This window comes from Octopus sinensis, linkage group LG17 (assembly GCF_006345805.1).
Source record: "Octopus sinensis linkage group LG17, ASM634580v1, whole genome shotgun sequence".
In the NCBI taxonomy this organism is placed as follows: domain Eukaryota; kingdom Metazoa; phylum Mollusca; class Cephalopoda; order Octopoda; family Octopodidae; genus Octopus; species Octopus sinensis.
In genome coordinates, this window is record NC_043013.1 from 15558473 (window position 1) to 15578472 (window position 20000).

Genomic DNA, 20000 nt, shown 5'->3' on the forward strand with positions numbered 1-20000 from the left:
TATATATATATATATATAAAAATAATCTATATATATATATACTATATATATATATAGATATATATATATATATATATATATATATATAGATAATCTATATACATTATATATATATATATAAAGGTTAAATCCCCCTTAGGTCATGAATGAAGATGGGATTGCTCCTACAAAGTTCACTTCCGGGGCATAAGTCTGGGAAAGTTTGTTTATGGGAGACCAGCAATCGCCCATGCATACCAGACTCCCCTCTCCTTGCCACCGATGTTATCCAAGGGAAAGACAAATGCCGATACAGTTTGGCACCAGTGACATCGCAGCCCATTTCTACAGCTGAATGAAATAGAGCAACTTGTTGAAGAACACAACACACAGCCCGGTCCAGGAATCAAACTCACACACTTGTGATTGTGACCCCGTACGACAGTCCTCTTTCAGTTTCCGTCAACCAGAATCCACTGACAAGACTTTGGTCGGCCTCAGGCTATTGTAGAAGACACTTGCCCAGGGTGTCACGGTCACGCAGTGAAACCGAACCCGGAACCATGTGGTTGCAAAAAAGTGCCATAAGATGGGAAGGAATGGGAAGGGACCGTACAAGTACTCTAGTATAATCCAAGTTCTAGCTAACTACATGGAATGATATAGAACAACAACAACGGGAAGTTGGTAAAGGTAAACGATCACTTAGTATTTCATCCGATGGATTTAAAGTAAACGCATTGTATGTAATATTGTAATAAACAAGATTTTAGGATGTATGATACTACATTATATATTGTGTGGTAAGTAGCTTGCTAACCAACCACATGGTTCCGGGTTCAGTCCCTCTGCGTGGCATCTTGGGCAAGTGTCTTCTGCTATAGCCCCGGGCCGACCAATGCCTTGTGAGTGGATTTGGTAGACGGAAACTGAAAGAAGCCTGTCGTATATATGTATATATATATATGTGTGTGTTTGCGTGTCTGTGTTTGACCCCCTAGCATCGCTTGACGACCGATGCTGGTGTGTTTACGTCCCCGTCACTTAGCGGTTCGGCAAAAAAGAGACCGATAGAATAAGTACTGGGCTTACAAAGAATAAGTCCCGGGGTCGAGTTGCTCGATTAAAGGCGGTGCTCCAGCATGGCCGCAGTCAAATGACTGAAACAAGTAAAAGAGATATATATATATTATATATATGCATATAATAATATATATATATATACATATACATATATATATATAGACATATATACACAACATCATACATACATATATATATAATATATTATATATATATATATAATATATATATATTATATATGATATATATATATATATATATATATATATATGTATATGTATGTATATATATATGTATGTATATATACTTGAAAAAATTGGAGTCAGATGGACATTTATTTTAAATCACTACAATTGTTTCCACGCAACGTAGTTCTCCAGCAGAGCAAGTATTTGATTATGCAACTGTTTGCCTTCATTATGAGATCTAGCTTGTTTTTCTCAGGCCATCGCCTGTGGAAACACAACCTGACCTCATAATGCAGGCAAACAGTTGCATAATCAAATACTTGCTCTGCTGGTGAACTACGTTGCGTGGAAACAATTGTAGTGATTAAAAAATAAATGTCCAACCGTACTCCTTCTAGGTGGTACCAAACGCAAATCTGGAAGTATGTATAATATTACTACTGGATAGCACAAGATAAATCTGAAGGTGGATATGCCTTATAATGTACTCTACTACGTTCTCAACAGAATATACCGTAACTGCATATATATATTTATATAATTAGAATAATAAGGGTTTTTTGCAACAAGTTGCTTAAACCGAATACCGAAAATTTTAGAAAATTTTAGTCTTTTGGCTGCTATTTCTAAAATTTTCGGTATGTGGTTTAAGCAACTTGTTGCAAAAAACCCTTATTATTCTAATTATATAAATTTTTAACGAATATGGTCCTTTCCATATCGAAATACTACTAGGTGAAATTTGTTGATTTTATTAAATTAATTATATTTCACCCTATATCTGTAAGGTATATATATATATATTATATATATATATATATATATATATATATATATAATATATATATATATATATATATATACATATATATATGTTGTATATATATACACCCTCACACACTTGTGTAGCTGCATATGTATGAATATATAAGTAAACGTACGAAGACCAGTAGGTGCATGACAACATCGTAGAACCCGTTGGACCATCTTACGAAGTTTTCATTTGGTTTTGAATGCACTTCTGTAACAGAAATCGTGGGAAACTTTCCATATCTGCAGGTTAGACTTGCCTGAAAAAAAATAACAGTCATAGTAAAACAACAACAACAACAACAAACAGCAACAACAACACAACAACAACAACAACAACAACAACAATAATGGTTTCAGATTTTGGCTCAAGGCAGCAGTTCCTGGGAGCGAGCAAGTCGATTACATCCACCTTATTGCTCAACTGGTACTTATTTTATCGACCCGCAAGGATGGAAGGCAAACCCACACAGTCCTTCCGCGCATCCAAAATATGGTTCCAGTCCCCCACCAATACTAAAGTACGGGACGTTCCCAAGAAAGTTTCTAGACATCTGAAGAAATCTGGCCTTACAGGCCCTGTTGAGGCATAAACTGCCACCAGTCTTAAGGCGGCACCTTCGCTGCCATTTACGTGTAAGACCACTATCTTACCATCCGGGCCCAAGAAAATAGCCCATACTTAGAGATCTATGGATTTTCAGAGTAGCACTGCTACACCGCCATCCACTCCCGATAGACCACAAGATAAGAATACCCCGTAGTTCCCGAAAATGGATGCAAGAGGGTGTTTTCCGGAGATTCTTGTTTCATTAATGGCTGTCACAGCTAAATCAAGTGACCTGAGATCATTGAGCAAGTGACCTTGCTTCGAAGCTGAACCCAGGTCACGCACATTCACACACACCATTCTCGGAGAAAAAAAATGAGGAGGTTACTCATCTTGATTTTCAAGAAGCCTAGCAATTCCAGACCTCCCTATAGGCGAAATGTTTTTAAAATGCCATTCCAACAGCCTTTTATCAACTGATTTTATTTTAAAATTTCTACACTATACTGGGAATTTTTCTCTGACGACGTTTTAATTAGAAGCCTACCCTTCGCGGTTTTGAGGATGAAATCCTCAAATTCCTTTCCTTCTGTCTCTATTTTGTTCTTCTTTGTTGCTCAATGTTGCTCTTTTTCACAACAGTGAAATTGATGAATGCATTTCGTCTACAGTCTGATGAATTTTCTTGTTTTTGAAGTTCGGTAATTGGTTGTTTTCTGTGTTTCTGTGATTCCATGCTGTTGATGTTGCTGTTTTTGAAGTTGTTGTTTATTCTTGTGGTTTTTGTTGGAGTGGTTGTGAATTGTGTTTCAGTTGTGGTTTCAGTATATATTTGGTTGAGTCCTTGGAGCAGGGCTATGTACTCTCCCCCTCTTTCGCCTACCCCATTTTGTCACTGTGATCGTTCAGCTCTTCTTTCTCCATGTCATTGCAGTTGATGTTGGTTTGGGAGTTAGAGCATTCAGCAGAAGCATGCTTTTCCGTGGCAACCGGAGGCAGACTCCTTCTTTGTTTGGTTTGGGAGTGGGTGTGCGCGTGAGTGTGGGTGTAGATGTAGGTGTAGGAGTCTTGAACACTTGTTCATGATTTTGCGCTTGCGGTGTTTGCAGTGCTGGTAGCAGTGGGAGTTTAGTTTTTTTTTTAATTTCAAGGCAAAAAGCCTTTAAGTGAATTACAGATCCACATGTTTGACATCGTGGCTTTCTACCCTCCATTAACACTGACAGGTGAGTACCATCTGGGAAATCGATTCGATCGGACATTTGGTTGATATGGTCCTGCTTACATTGTAAAATCAATTCCATACCTATACCTGACCAGTTTTGCTTATGTATTTTCTTGACCTTCGTTTTCTTCTAACCTTCTAAGACGGCCGTCACTAACCAGGTGATGGATATTTCTGGCGGCACATTCAACACCTTAATCTTGGCAAGGCGTTGGTCACGATAGCTGGGGGATTAAGACATTTCCATTCCTCAAAGTAGTCGAGGAATGACACCTGGCTTCTTCTTCAGTCCCAAATCTCACCTCAGTAGTTCCAAATTTCTTTCCTTGCGTCCGAGGTATTTTTGTATTTCGCTCTCAGGAACATTTTCTATCCCACGTGACTTAACTCCGATGTAGCGGTATGTGGCCGTACATCTTAAGATATTCCTTATCACGTCGGATGGAGGGTTTACAGCTAGCCTTCTTCCATTCCTTTTTACAATTTTCTTGGCCATTTTTAGATCGTCTTTATCTATGCGGAAATCTTCCAAATAATAATAATAACAACAACACTTTCTACTATAGGCACAAGGCCTGAAATTTTGGTGGGAAGGAACTTGTCGATTACATCTTAACGATTACATGTAACGAAAACAATTTCAACAACTACAAATGTGGTGCATCAGCATGGCCAGTACCCAAAGGTTAAAAGTAGCAAAATAAGGAAATGAAAACTATTTATAATTGCATACCCTTCCCTTGTTTGTGTAGCAAACACCATTTTGGAGTTTCGCTCCATAACAGTCATACTTCTGACATGCGCAAGATTCCGGTTGGTAGTCGGCAGGACACTTCTGATTGGTAGTAGTTTTTTCTGGTGAAGAGTTAAAAAAAAAATAGAATAGAAATATAAAAATATATGAATCTCACAAGAATTGACTCTGCAGTTTTGTCTTGAAGTAAAGAATTACCTAAAACGATAATTATTTCTAATCTAAACACAAAAGCTAGTAAATTTAAGGGAAGGGTGATTATGTAATTTGAAGGAATCCAGTACTTAACTGGCCCTTTATATTGTCGAGCCCGAAAGAATGAAAGACAAAATTTGACGTCTGCAGGATTCGAACTCAGAACATAAAGAAACTGAGTATATCCCGTAAGGCATATTTTCCAACACTCTTACGATCCTGCTAAACACCTGTCGTACTTACGTTGTAAAGTAATGGAATAATCTGATTTTGCGGCGGATACGTCCACCTAGTCGCTTTAAACATGTGCCAGAATCTAATAGGGTGGTCTCAATGTGTTGACACGAGTTGCTAGAAATATTAGGATAATGTCTTCATAATGTCTTTTTAAAAAAAGGGAGGATCTTTTCGGTTTGACCGGCAGTTTTTAAAAATAATTTCCACGTAACTAAACACTTTTAAACTTCGTATACTGGTAGAATGTGTTTATAAAAGATATTTTTCTCTTGGCTTTATTGAGAAAATTCTATGGTTTGTAAGATACTTGTTTTTTTTTCTTCAATTTCAACCAATCAATGACGTCTATTGAGGTGAAAACATTCTGTGCCGCATGACTATGTCCCTCGTTTAAGAAACAGATTGGGTTTATTTACATTTCTGAAGAAAAAAAGATACCCTTCTCCCCACCCCTAACCCTAACCCTGACTAACCCTAACTCTAACTCGAACCCTAAAACAGATTGAAATGCAATAGATCGATACTAGGGTCATAATTATGGATGACAATTTCATATGACACCGCTAGAAAAAACTGCCGGTCAAACCGAAACGATCCAAAAGGGAAAAGCACACTGGCTGTTTATTCTCTTACAGATAGAATGTATGAATAAAAGAGGAGTTGGGATGGTCACGCGGTTGGATTATCTTTGGCATAGGTCAGCTTGATTAAGGTTGACATGGCGCTAAAAGAAAATAACAAATGATTTCTATAAAATGTGCAGCGGTAGACCTGAAAACATGACGAGGCACATGGCCTAGTGGTTAGAGCAGCGGACTCGCGGTCGAGGGATCGCGGGTTCGAATCTCAGACAGGGCGATGTGTGCGTTTATGGGCGAAACACCTAAGCTCCACACGGCTCCGGCAGAAGGTAATGGTGTACTTCTGCTGACTCTTTCGCCACAACTTTCTCTCACTCTTTCCTCCTGCATCTTGCAGCTCACCTGCGACGGACCGGCGTCCTGTCCAGGTGCGGAACCTATACGCCAAGGAAACCGGACCTTATGAGCCAGGCATGGCTTGAGGAAGAACTAACAACCACTCTACCACTCATTTTTGTGTGAAATACAGGTATGAGGGAACGGCAAAGTTTCAAGGATAATTTTCGTTCGAACCCAAGAAAGTTCCTTGATCTTCATAGCTTAGCATATGGAGGTCTTTCATGTCCGATGCCAGTAAAACAAGCAGATCACACAAACACAGACACACGCGCGCGCACACACACATATATATGTATATTACTTTATTGCCCACAAGGGGCTAAACATAGAGGAGACAAACAGATTAAGTCGATTGCATCGACCCCAGTGCGTAACTGGTACTTAATTTATTGACCCCGAAAGGTTGAAAGGCAAAGTCGACCTCAGCGGAATTTGAACTCAGAACGTCACGGCAGACGAAATACCGCTACGCATTTCGCCCGACGTGCTAACGATTCTGCCAGCTCGCCGCCTATCCACACATATATATGACGGCTTCTTTCAGTTTTTGTCTACAAAATCTACTTGCAAAGTCGGCCCGAGGTTATAGCTGAAGACACTTACCCAAGGTGCCACGAAGTGGGACTGAACCCGGAACCATGTGGTTGGGAAGAAAGCTTAGCGAAAACTCTTCCAACGAATGTGAATATTCCGTCCTTTTATATACATAGTGCGTTAGTTAATTAGAAAAAGAAAGGAACAGCTGTATATATCACTTAGTTCGACTCTGTTTGGAACCTCGTCAGCATTTGTGTAGCTTCCCAGCTATATATTCATCTATTGCTTGTAATCTCACTGATACTAGTGGGTAAAGAAAACTGGACAGACCATTTAAAACTTTGATGGCAATCAGTTCGAATATTAAATTACAGTTTGCGGGCGTATACTCATTTTATTCAGGGTGCAGGCGTGGTTGTGTGATAAGAAGCTTGCTTCCCAACCACATGGTTCCGGGTTCAGTCCCACTGTGGAACCCTGGGCGCAAATCTCTTCTACCAATAGCCGCAGGTCGACCAAAGTCTTTTCAGTCGATTTGGTCTACGGAAACTAGAAGAGGCCCGGTGTACACACACACACACACACACACACACTCACACACACATACACACACACACACCACACACACACACACACACACACACACACATATATATATAAATAAATAAAAGAATGGAGTTGAACGACGAATTAACAAAATTCCTTTATTTTCGACATATGTTTCGAAGGCTGCATATTCCTAATTTCGAAGGAATAAGGGGTGCATTATGCTATGGGCTCCGTGTGGGCAGTCATCTAAACGTTTTTGTGCATCTTGATGCTGACATAAATTCCTTGTTTTTTCCTGATGAGAAGGCGGCATAATGCACCCCTTATTCCTTCGAAATTAGGAATATGCAGCCTTCGAAACATATGTCGAAAATAAAGGAATTTTGTTAATTCATCGTTCAACTCCATTCTTTCATTTATTTGTATTAAAAAAAACACACAGATTTCCACACGAAAGCACGTGATCTCTGCCCTAGGCATGTAGCTTCAACCGTGTTTTTCTGACGTGAATTGGCTACCCGGGTATCGGTTAACCGAATTATCCATAATAAGATAATTCATTCAACTACTCAAATATATATATATATAATATATATATATATATATATATATATATATATATACACACACATATATATATACATACATATATATATTTATATACACATATATATATATATATATATATATATATATATATATGCATACACACACATATATATATATATGAGAGTATGTTTATGTCTATATCTGTCTATGTATGTCTTTGTGTCGGTGTTTGTCCCCTACCACCACGACTTGACAGCTGGTGTTGGTGTGTTTATGTCCCCGTGACTTAACGCTTCAACAAAAGAGACCAAGAAAATAAATTCTGGGCTTTCAAAAATAAGTTCCAGGGTGAATACAAATTCTTTAAGGTGGAGCCCCATCATGGCCGCATTGCAATGACTGAAACAAGTTAAAGATAAAAGATAAAAGACTTGTTAAAAGTGCTTCGTTTCATTGCTGTATAACGAACATAGTTTTTCATACTTGACTTGTTTCAATCTTTGGACTGCGGCCATGCTGGGGCAACGCTTTGAAGGTTTTTTTTTCTGCTGTAGGTGAAGAAATAGATACAAGTATTAATTTTGTTTTAATTTTTAAAGTATGGTGCTCATTCTATCGATCTTTTATGTCGAACTGCCAAGTTACCATCAGCAGTTGTCAAAGGCAGCGGCTCAGGAAACACAAAGGCGCGCACGCACACACACACACACACAAACACATATATACATAGGCTTCCATCTAACAAATTCACTCACAAGGCATTGGTCGGCCTCAGTGCTATAATAGAAAATACTAGCCCATGGTTCTGCGCAGTGGGATTGAACCTAAAACTAAATCCTTGCAAAGTGGTTTTCTTGACCATACAGCCATGCCTTGCACCTGACCATGCCTGCGTCTATCTATAATAGTCTTTAGCCAACACTGTATGTTCCGACACAGAATATGTTATCGGATCGAAACAGAAGGGCTGTATGTGCCTCACCTAAGATAATTAACCCAGTCATTATTCCATATTTCACTAACCTGTTCTCGTTTGACATCGGGATCCTGAAAATCCAGTGGGACATTGACAAAAGAATCCATCGCTGGTCGTTGCAATGCATATTCCGAAAGGAGCACAGATTTTTCTAAAAACAAAAAAAAAAAAAAAGAAAAGAAAAAGCAAATAAGTCGGAATAATGGTAAAACCAGTGTTATCAGAAGGCAGGGGCATTTTGAGTAGTTGTCCGGTGTAGGGATCATGGAAATAGGGACCTAATACTATTCTACAATTGTTGTGGCTTGCTGTCAATAAATACTATAAGAATCGGTGCCATTGAAGCAACGAACAGCGAAAGCCTCGTTTAATTTTTTTTTTGTTTTAAAACTGAGTTGAAGCAGTCCCTTGTGGCGTTGTGAAATCGAAAGTAAGTGGCAGCTATCCACGAGGGGCACCAAATATTTAGGGAGTTCCGGAAATTTCTTAGGTACGTTATATTTTAAACGCATTAAAAAGTCTTTGCTAGGGTTAAAATATGTTTATCAGTGAGCAGAAAAATATTTGATGAATAAAATCGACTAAGATTTTCTTATACAAGTTCACGTTTTCTATAATTGTTTCCATAAGTATTATTACGTGATGGGTGGTGGTGGTTAAATAAGTCCGTGAAAGTATCTAAAAAATAGGTACAAGTACATTTGGTTTAGTATAAGGTAACAAACATAATAAACTATGGCAGAAAATTAACTCTTTTATTGCCATATTCACACCGAAATTATACTGAATTATTTGTTTCAATTAATTTTGAAAATAACGGAGGATTTAATAAAAAAAGATCTTTACCATTATAAAGCTGAAGTTGGGAACGTAAACTAACATGAAGGTACAATGGACGGTTGAATTTGGCTTACTTTAAAACAGGGAAATTCATATCATAGAAGCAGTCGACTTTCATAAAACACTTGATAGAAATGAACAGCGACAACAACAACGACGACGACGACAACAACAACAACAACAACAGCAGCAGCAACAACAACAGCAGCAACAGCAACAACAACAAAAACAACAACAACAACACAACAACAACAACAACAACAACAAAAACAACCACAACAACAACAACAGTAACAGTTGCAATAACATCATCAACAGTAATAACAGAAGCAGCAACATCATAATTTGCAACAGCAACATCAATAGTAGTAGCTGCAGTAGCAGCAGCAGCAACAGCAGCAGCAACGGTAACAATAATCACAGCAACACTATCCTTATGAATAATAACAGCAGCAGCAAATAACAACGCCATTTACTACCATAGCAATAGCAACAACAACAACAACAACAACAACAACATAACAACAACAACAACAACAACAACAACAACAACAACAACGGTAGTAACAGAAATAGCAACAACAACCACTATATTAGCAACAAGAACAACATGAACTAGAACAAAGAAATTTGTGCTTCTTCAGTGAGAAAGATAACAGAAAGATAACAGAACGATGTCATATTTGTCCTTTATATTCTTTGTTCTCCGAAGAAAGACTTACGTCCGAAACGTCAGTTGTTTCACATCTCACTGCAGTTGAGTTAGCAACAAGAATAATATGAACAAGGGCTTGAAATTTTGTGCTTTTTCAGAGAGAAAGAATATAGAGACTTTAAATACACTAACAAAAATAGCAGCGTCACCACTACCAAGAGCAACAACAACAAAAACAGCAGCAACAACCAGAGGCGCAATGGCCCAGTGGTTAGGGCAGCGGACTCACGGTCGGAGGATCGCGGTTTCGATTCCCAGACCGGGCGTTGTGTGTGTTTATTGAGCGAAAACACCTAAAGCTCCACGAGGCTTCGGCAGGGGGTGGTGGCGACCCCTGTTGTACTCATTCGCTCCAACTTTCAACTTTCTCTCACTTTTTCTTCCCGTTTCTTGTCCCCGACTTCCTACCCTCAACAAACAAACAAACAAACAAACAAACAAAAGCAGCAACAACCATCACACTAGAAAGAAGAACATGAACCAGAACAACAACAACAACATAGTTACTGTTTGCATGGGTGAGTGGGATTTAATTGCAGAAACAAGAGATCCCTTTCTTGTCCGTCAGTCATGACGGGGTAGCATTTAGCTGGGTATCCACCACACTTGCCTATTCGGTAGTGAGATTCTCCTGGAAAAGAAAGCAAGTGTATCAATAATTAGATATGTAGATGTACATACACACACACACACACACACACACACACACACACACACCACACACACACACGCACATACACACACACGCACATACACACACATATTTACAAACACATGCACACACATAGATACACAATTATAGACACAAACAGAAGCTCAAGCACACACACACACACACAATCACTTGCATATACACATAAACATATACACACACGAACAAGGCGGCGAGCTGGCAGAAACGTTAGCGCGGCGGGCGAAATGCTTAGCGGTATTTCGTCTGCCGTGACGTTCTGAGTTCAAATTCCGCCGAGGTCGACTTTGCCTTTCATCCTTTCGGGGTCGATAAATAAAGTACCAGTTTCGCACTGGGGTCGATGTAATCGACTTAATCCCTTTGTCTGTCCTTGTTTGTCCCCTTTGTGTTTAGCCCCTTGTGGGTAGTAAAGAACTAGGTATTTCGTCTACCGTTACGTTCTGAGTTCAAATTCCGCCGAGGTCGACTTTGCCTTTCATCCTTTCGGGGTCAATTAAATAAGTACCAGTTACGCACTGCGGTCGATATAATCGGCTTAATCCCTTTGTCTGTCCTTGTTTGTCTTCTCTGTGTTTAGCCCCTTGTGGGCAGTAAAGAAATAGGTATGTATAATCTTAGTTACTTAGTTAAGGGTTCTAATTTGGAAAGTCAAATCTGTTGTGTTAGATTGGTGTGGTACGGAAGATGCGATGTTTGAATCCAACAGACGATGCTACATTTTCACTCGCTTTCTACTGTAGTCGATGTATGTATATGTAAGTATGAATGTGTCTAAATGTATGCATAATAAAATGGCTTGAACGATATCAGATAGACCCAATAAGTTGCCTATTTTTATTTTTCGAACTGAAAATTAAATGTATGATGCAATTATATATGATTCGCAAATATATTTATCCTTTATCTTTTGTTTCGGTCATTGGACTGCAGCCACCCTAGGATACCATCCCTGAGGATTTTACTCAAACAAATCAACCTCACTATGTATTTTTGAAGTTTAGTAAAAAGTCTATCGGTCTCTTAAGCCGTACCTGTAAATAAAGGCGACATAAACAAACCAACATCGGTTACCAAGTGGTAGAAAAAGGAGACAGGCACTTGCACAAAGACAACCACAAACACACCCACGTACTTACACATGCGCACACACGCACGTACACATATATATGCAACGGGCTTCTACAAGTTACCCCCCCCCCATTCAAATTCACTCCCAAGGTATTGGTCGGACCGGGGCTATTGAAGAAGACACCTGCCCAAGGTACCGAGCCCGAAACTATGTGCTGGCTAAGACTACTTCTTAAGTAAACATAGCCATGCCAACGGCCTCCTTAAAAATTTGAAACAGACATCCCCTTGAAAACAAACATAAAAAAAAGGAGAGGGGCTTTCTCCGTCCGGGTTGCGGATCCGTGGAATAAACTGCCGGACGAGATAGTGAAGATGCCGACGACCGTTCGGTTCAAAGTCTCTCTTGACCGGATATGGCCTAAACTTTTTGTATGACCATCCTCCCTGTACATAACTCCCTGTCCCCCTACATGTCCTTGCTTTCTGAGTCAATAAAAATTAAATTAAAATTAAAAATTAAAAAAAAAAGAAAATCACGAAACAGAGAAATTATACACGCGATTAATATTTAAAGCCTTTGCTATTACATACCTGCAGTGTAAACGGAGAGGGCTAAGTAACCACCACATTTTCGATAGCGTTGACCACTGCAGCGCGCGGTACACCGTTTGGACACCCCCCCTTTGCTGTAGCTATTTCCACAGGAACAGAATCTTGCATTCTGCAAAGGAAGACGATAATAGTACAATGGATAATCTCTAGTGCATGAGTACAAACATATAGGCGGATATCTTAGTTTCAATCAATTTGCTTATAGCTACTCGCATATATATATATATATATTTATATATATATATTATAAAATACAAAATGGGACAAGAACGCAAAACATCCGGACAACCAGGTGATACAAAAAGGGACAACAAAATATCCAGATAGATGATACAAAAAATAACAAGGTCGGGTCATTCATCCTCCAATGTAGTGCTGAGCACTCATTCTCACTCATCGATATTAGAGTACGCACACACACACACACACACACACACACACACACACACACACACACACACATCTAGGTGAACTGTATTGCTGACGGTCAAGTGACTTCGTCACGGATACAGTTCAGAGGATTATTGTAGCATACTGTGGTACAACTTGATAGACTAAGATTGTTGACAGCTGAGTGTCTTGGTCATGGATCTTTGGATGTATCTGCATTATGGGCACGTTATATCGTCCTTATTACAATACAAATCCCTGACCCGTCGTCTAGGCTGGTTAATACAGCTCAATTTTCTTGGAGACGGCCATTGTGTGTGCGTTTGTGTGTGTGTCTGTGGGGGGGGGCGGTTTGTGTATGTGTGTTTGTGTGTGTGTGCATCCCTTTTATTTTTTCTTTCCTTGTGTCACTCTTTTATTTGCGGCTATTTTTACCCCCTCTATTTCTTTTATCGGTGTCTTTTGCCAAACTGCTATGCTATGGGAACGTATACAAACCAACACCGGTTGTCAAACGGTGGTAGGGAAACAGACAAACACAAAGACACACATACACACACACATGCGCGCACGATAGGCTTGTTTCTGTTTCCGCATACCAAATCCACTCACAAGTCTTTGGTTCGCCCGGGGCAATAATAGAAGACACTTCACCAAGAAATTTATACCGCGCAGTAGAACAAATATTGAAATCGCGTGGTTGGGAAGCAAGCTTCGTACCACACAACCATCTATGCTGAACTTACCTCCAGACCAGCATAATAATATCCGCCCTTTTTGCAACTAAGAATGCATTTTTCTATGGTCATATGTAAACTTGACCAGCGCAACATTGGAAGAACACTTTTTCTGATGTCTTTAAAGCAACCTATATATTCTGAAAAAAAAAAAAAAAATAATAATCATAATCCTTTCTACTCGAGGTACAAGGTCTGAAATTTTGGGGAAGGGGTTAAGTCGATTACATCGACCTCAGAACTCCACTGGTACTTAATTTATCAATCCCGAAATGATAAAAGGTGAAGTCGATGGAATTTGAACTTAGAACTTAGACTGGCGAAAATTTGCCGGAAAATTTCAGACCTTGAATAGTAGAAAGGATTATATATATATATATATATATGTGCATGTATGTATATATATATATATATATATATATATATATATATATATATATATATATATATATATTATATTAAATTAGAGACAAAACCACTATTATGCAAATCAAACAAAGACTCAAGCCAATACATAAATTAATTTATATTATTTAGAAATTTAACAATTATTATTATCCACTACGATCGTTTCATGTCTTCTTTCATCACATCTTTGAGTAGTAGTCATTCTTCAGGTGGTTTCAAAATCTAAAATATAATCAATATTTTTAAGATATAAAATAATAAATATACATATATATATATTATATATATATTATATATATATATATATATTATATATATATATATGAATGTGTATATATATATATATTATATTAAATTCTGTGTGTTGTATGTTGCACATGCGCTTGTGTGTATGGGCGCAGTTGCAATGACGAGGCTAAAGATATTGAGACAAATGCCATTTTCTACAGCCTCAGGTCAACCGATAAATTGTGAGTGTAATTGGGTTCATAGGAACTACATAGAGGCATGCTGCTGTTGAGAGCCCCTTCGGTCATGACTGACCATGAGATTGCACCTAGAAAGTTACCCTCCGAGGCACAAGTCCGGGCAAGGTTGTTTATAGAAGACCAGCAGTCGGCCATGCATACCATCCTCTCCTCCCCGCGCCACCGATGTTATCCAAGGGAAAGGCAAAGGGGCCGATACAGCTTGGCACCAGTGATGTCGCAACTCATTTCTACAGCTGAGTGAATTGGAGCAATGTGAAATAGTTAGTTAGTTAGTTAGTTAATTTGGCTCAAAAGCAAATAGCAAGGCCATGTAGGGGGACATGGAGTTAAGTACAGGGTGGTGTTCATGTAAAGAGTTCAGGCCACTTGAGATCCAGGGAGGCTTTGAACAAAGCGGTCGTTGGCATCTTCACCATCTCGTCTGGCAGCTTGTTCCATGGATCCGCAACCCGGACGGAGAAAGCTCCTCTCCTTCGATTGAGATGAAATCGTCGCAGGTAGAGCTTTTCGGAATGACCCCGCAGCCGACGCTCTGGAGCAGGAGTGAAGAACAGCTCTTTCGAGAGGTTACACTTTCCGCTTATGATGTTGTGGGCGAGAATGAGATCACTACGGCGGCGGCGTTTTTCAAGAGAATAAAGGTCGAGCGTCCTCAGCCTTTCTTCGTAGGACAAATTTTTGAGACCATGAACCATGCGGGTAGCCAGCTTCTGGACTCTTTCGAGATGCTGTATGTCTTTTAGGAGATAAGGAGAAGAGGCTTGAATCCCATACTCCAATATGGGTCTCACCAGGGTGACATAAATAAAGTGTCTTGCTTAAGAAGACAACACGCAGCTCGGTCCGGGATTCGGACTCGCACACTCCCGATCGTAAGCTCGACGCTCTAACCACCGAGCCATGCGCCTTCATAAGAGGCACGGTAACACTAGTATAAAAATATGCCTTGCAACTCTTGCAGGCACTTAGTCATATACTTACCGTACTTGCTTAAGATTACCGTCCCATTATTTGCGCCATCTTGGAACTGTCCGTCCCATTTCCATCTCGCTTTCTGGTGTATTATAAACGGCGTTCCAGTCAGATCAATACTGAATACGCCATGGGGTCGACATCGCGGTAAGGGACTGAACATGCCACCAGCTGTTCCGTAACTAATAAAAAAGAAAACAATAGCATATATATATATATATATATATATATATTTTTTATAGAAGGAGCTTCTACAGGACTAGAACTGTTTCATTCAAAAGAAATCATCAGGAAGCTAGGTGACAAGAATAGTTTTGGCATTTATACATTTAGGCAGGTTTAAAGGGGTGGTGGTGGGGGACTTTTTGGGGTAGGCATGGCGCAAACTATCATTCTTAGAAGCTCCTTCTATGAAATAAATTAATTTACTCTGCTATGTATTGAGTACCTTATTTACTGTGGTTAACCCCGACTCAACCCGGGACCTACATATATATATATATATATATATATATATATATATATATATATATATATATATATATATATATATATATATATATATATATATATATATATAATATATATATATATACATACATACATATATATATATATATACATACATACATATATATATATACATGTATATATGTGTATATATATTTATAATGATGTATATGCATATATTTATATATGTATGTACATATACATATATATTATGTATGTATATGCATATATGTATACATATAGGTGTGTACATACGTACACATATATGTACATACATACATATATATATATACATACATATATATATATATATATATATATATATATATATGAAAATATTTACACACACACACAGACACATACACCGACACCGACACACACACACACACGCACGCACGCACACACGCACACACACACACACACACACACCACACACACACACACATATACACACACATTAGGTTGTTCCGAAAATAAGTGTTGCGTTTTGAAACGCAATCTTTTCTTAGTATTTTAATTATATTTTAAGCGAATTTCGACATACTTAATAACTGATGTATGCTCTTTAATAATTTTCTACTTATTTCAGACAGAAAACATTCTTGAAGCATAGGTTCCGTTAATTATGAACATGACAAAATAGGACCTTCGCTTACTTTTCTTGCATGAGTTCATAGCGCTTTTGTTATTTTGTTAGAAAGCAGCTCCTTTCCTACATTCAGAATTCAAATTATGAACTGAGGTCGACGTGAAACAATCGACTAAACCTCTACCCTACATATATGGTCATTACGACAATGTTTTTAAAGAATTATATATCGTTGTGGTGTAGCAGAAACATCGAGTAGCAGAATTAGCAAAACGCTGATTACTGAGTGAGCATTGAGTCAAAAATACTCCTAACTATGCCTCTGAATGAATGAGTGGTGTTATGTCAAAGAAGATCATCGTCTTTTTGTATCGTCTGTTCGATTGCTGCAAGAGTTATCTTTGATTGACATCCATTTTAGGAGTCAAATTTTTACTGGTATCTCCCAAGTATTCCTAATGAATTTCGAACCAGATTTAATTGCTGACTATAGAAATTCAATTAATTTTTCACTCTTACTGCTTTTGGAAGAAAAACATGAATTTCATAACTTGCTATGCTCCGCTTGAACTAGAATATGGACGATTTGTGCGGCGTAAAAAAAAAACTTAAACGCTAAGCGTTCTGGTGTAATATGTAGGCACTCAGCGATAAGGTGTAAACTTAATCCTTAATCCAATTGAACACTACCGCCTGACTCTTGGGTAAAAAAAGGAGAAGCAAAGTTTCCTTCACAAGTCATGTTGGCTCATAAGGGCCGGTTTCCCGGTTTCATGGCGTATATATTCCCCAACTTGAGGGACGCCAATCCATGGCAGTATTACTCATTTTTGCCAGCTGAGTGGACTGGAATAACGTGAAATGAAGCGTTTTGTTCAAGAACACAACACATCATCTGATCCAGTATTCGAATCTACAATCTTACGATCATGAATTCAGCATCCTAACCACTAGGCCACGCACCTCCATGACTCATGAGTACTTTTAGCTGAGTCTGTACTGTTGCAAGGATTTAGGTTTGGATTCCTGATAGAACAATTTCCACCCTTTTTCCTACCAAACTTGGAGGCTTCCCCAAAATATGGTGGACTCTGTTCTTTCGTGTCTTGCTAAGCCAGAACTTCGCCTCTCATGGTTTCAATTCACAGTTGCAGTTTTTGCACTTTTCTCTTTGAAAATATTTTTGAGAAAAACATCACATTATTACTCTTTATACATCCATCATGAAAACACTGACTTTCAATACATGTCTTATCAAAAGCTTCCCCACCATTCCACGAAGCATTTACTGAGGCTTTAATTAAACATAGCGATACCTGATATTGTTAGGTCCATATGTGTGAGCAAAAGTGAAGTCATTTCTCATTATGCTGTTAGCAGCAACGTCGAAAGCGACTTTGGTGAATTCAGTTCGTCCACGTTTTGAGTAAAGCTGGCGTGGATTATTTTGGTAACATTCATACGGGAGACCTGAAATAGAAACAAGCAAAACGGTTTCTTAATCGCATCCTCTAAATAACACAAACTATTAGCAATAACATAACATTATGTCGAATATAACGGCTTTGCCAACTGAGCAGCACAATAAAGATATTTTTGTTGTTATTTAGCTCCACGTCAACCCTGATTAAGCAAACTGATGATGAAAGGCATTCCAGAAATGACTTTCTTCCTTTTTTTTGAGAACGTGATATCCAGTGTTTCTAGCTGTTGTTTCTAACAGGCAAAGTAACCACTCTGAAGCTCTCTTATCGGTTTATGGTCTTTATAGTGGGTGGGTGCTGATATTATTTGAAAATTTTCGAGCTTCTTTTTGGAGAACTCTTAGAAAAGTTGTAGTTAAGATCAAAAACAATAATATAAACTGTTTTTGCGATTTCAAATTTGTACATTCCCGTTGAAGTTTGAAACCTCACCAGAATAGGGGTAAAAACTAATTTAATCAATTTAAAACTCTACGTAAATATATAATATTTTAACTTAGCATGTTTTTTTTTAATACATTGAATCCCAAAATAGTATTAACTTCGCAATTTGACTTTCCAATATGGCGGAACTCCAAGATGGCGGCCAGAGTACACGATTTTTAAATGAAATCAGTAGCTGTTACCAAAAATGTCATGTGATATGTCTTTATATATGTTTTTGAGGTCATAGAACACGATTTTGATGTGGAATAAACAATTTAATAAATAATTAAGTAATTAAATTTTACAGAAGAAAAACATTTTTCGAGTTCCGTAATTTATAAGATACAATAATACATTTATAACCATTATGACTTCAGAACCTCACACCAAGTCTTCCAAGGCATGATTAAAAGCAATAAGGCTTACATCAGTCTTGCAACTCACATTAATTCAAATAAATCTTCAAATTTATTGCACATCGTTCCATTGACAGTTTTTGATAATTTTATTTCATATGAAAAATGTCGCTGGTTTTTGGTGCAGAAAGGGCCGTGTCTCTGGCATATCTGATTTCTAAACACAGCCTATTGACCTTTTCTTTATCCAATATATCTGTCATGAGATAGGCCTCTACCCCAGTGCTGCTAGTAAACGGTCCACTATGTTATTCTAAAATATCCAGATCGCCTGTTCATCGTCTATCCATTGCTATATTGGGGATTTCCTTCTTCTCCAGTCCCTCCAACATTAACTGCTACTGGCGGTTATCCCATTCTTTAATGATATCAGGTACTCGCCCCCAGGTTTGGGGAGTTTGGTATATTGCCTGAATGCTCCGGACTCTCGAGTTCAATCAGATCAACTAACTTGGATTTAACTTGGGAAGAAGATGGCAATTTGAGTTGCTTGTCACCTCGACGACTCAACTCATATTTGGTAAAGCCCACACTACGTTTTGAGCCGAGATTGTGAATGGGTGCTCTCCCTAGTTTAGCAAAGTTCATGCTTGCCCGAGCATGGGGAGACTCTTTGACGATGTTCAAAAAAAAAAAAAAAAGCGGAACTCCCTTCTGGTTCTGGAAACCATCTGCTAACTTTGGAAGAAGCCTCGACAGTACTTTTAACACCTCTGGATTCAATTCGGTTGCAACAGCTTCAACAGCACAGCATATATCTTCATCATATCTGGTTTCCTAGAATCTGCTAGAAGATACGAAACTGAGTGCAGGACTATGTACATTTGGCAATCGGTTTGGATCCACTGTGGAAAGGTCATCATAAAGTTGTTTGAGAGCAGACACAAGTTTTGAGTAGTTTGTGCTTGTTGAAGTGATGCACGAAAGGAATGGTTTGACAAGTTGCAGTCCAATCAGCGCTCCTGTGCAATACAAAACGTTGAGAAACTCTAAACATATGAAACATCGTACGATACAAGCCAGTTGGTTAGCA

At 38.5% G+C, this 20000-nt stretch overlaps 1 protein-coding gene and 1 long non-coding RNA gene across 3 annotated transcripts in view; one reads left to right on the forward strand and one right to left on the reverse strand.

The window, feature by feature from the left end:
* The window catches only part of LOC115221051, a 59566-nt gene extending 54876 nt beyond the window's left edge, over positions 1–4690 (reverse strand). For both annotated transcript variants that reach the window (XM_036510373.1, XM_036510372.1), the window contains exons 1-2: positions 4569–4690; positions 2192–2320 (exon numbers count right to left, since the gene is read on the reverse strand). In XM_036510373.1, coding sequence (XP_036366266.1) covers positions 2192–2217 — 26 coding nt within the window. In that variant the 5' untranslated portion in view covers positions 2218–2320; positions 4569–4690. The remainder of the gene's footprint in view (positions 1–2191; positions 2321–4568) is intronic.
* A 3405-nt stretch (positions 4691–8095) lies between these two features.
* Positions 8096–20000, forward strand: part of LOC118766720 — an 18558-nt gene continuing 6653 nt past the window's right edge. Inside the window, exon 1 of the long non-coding RNA XR_005002629.1 lies at positions 8096–8108. This is a non-coding gene — a long non-coding RNA (uncharacterized LOC118766720). The remainder of the gene's footprint in view (positions 8109–20000) is intronic.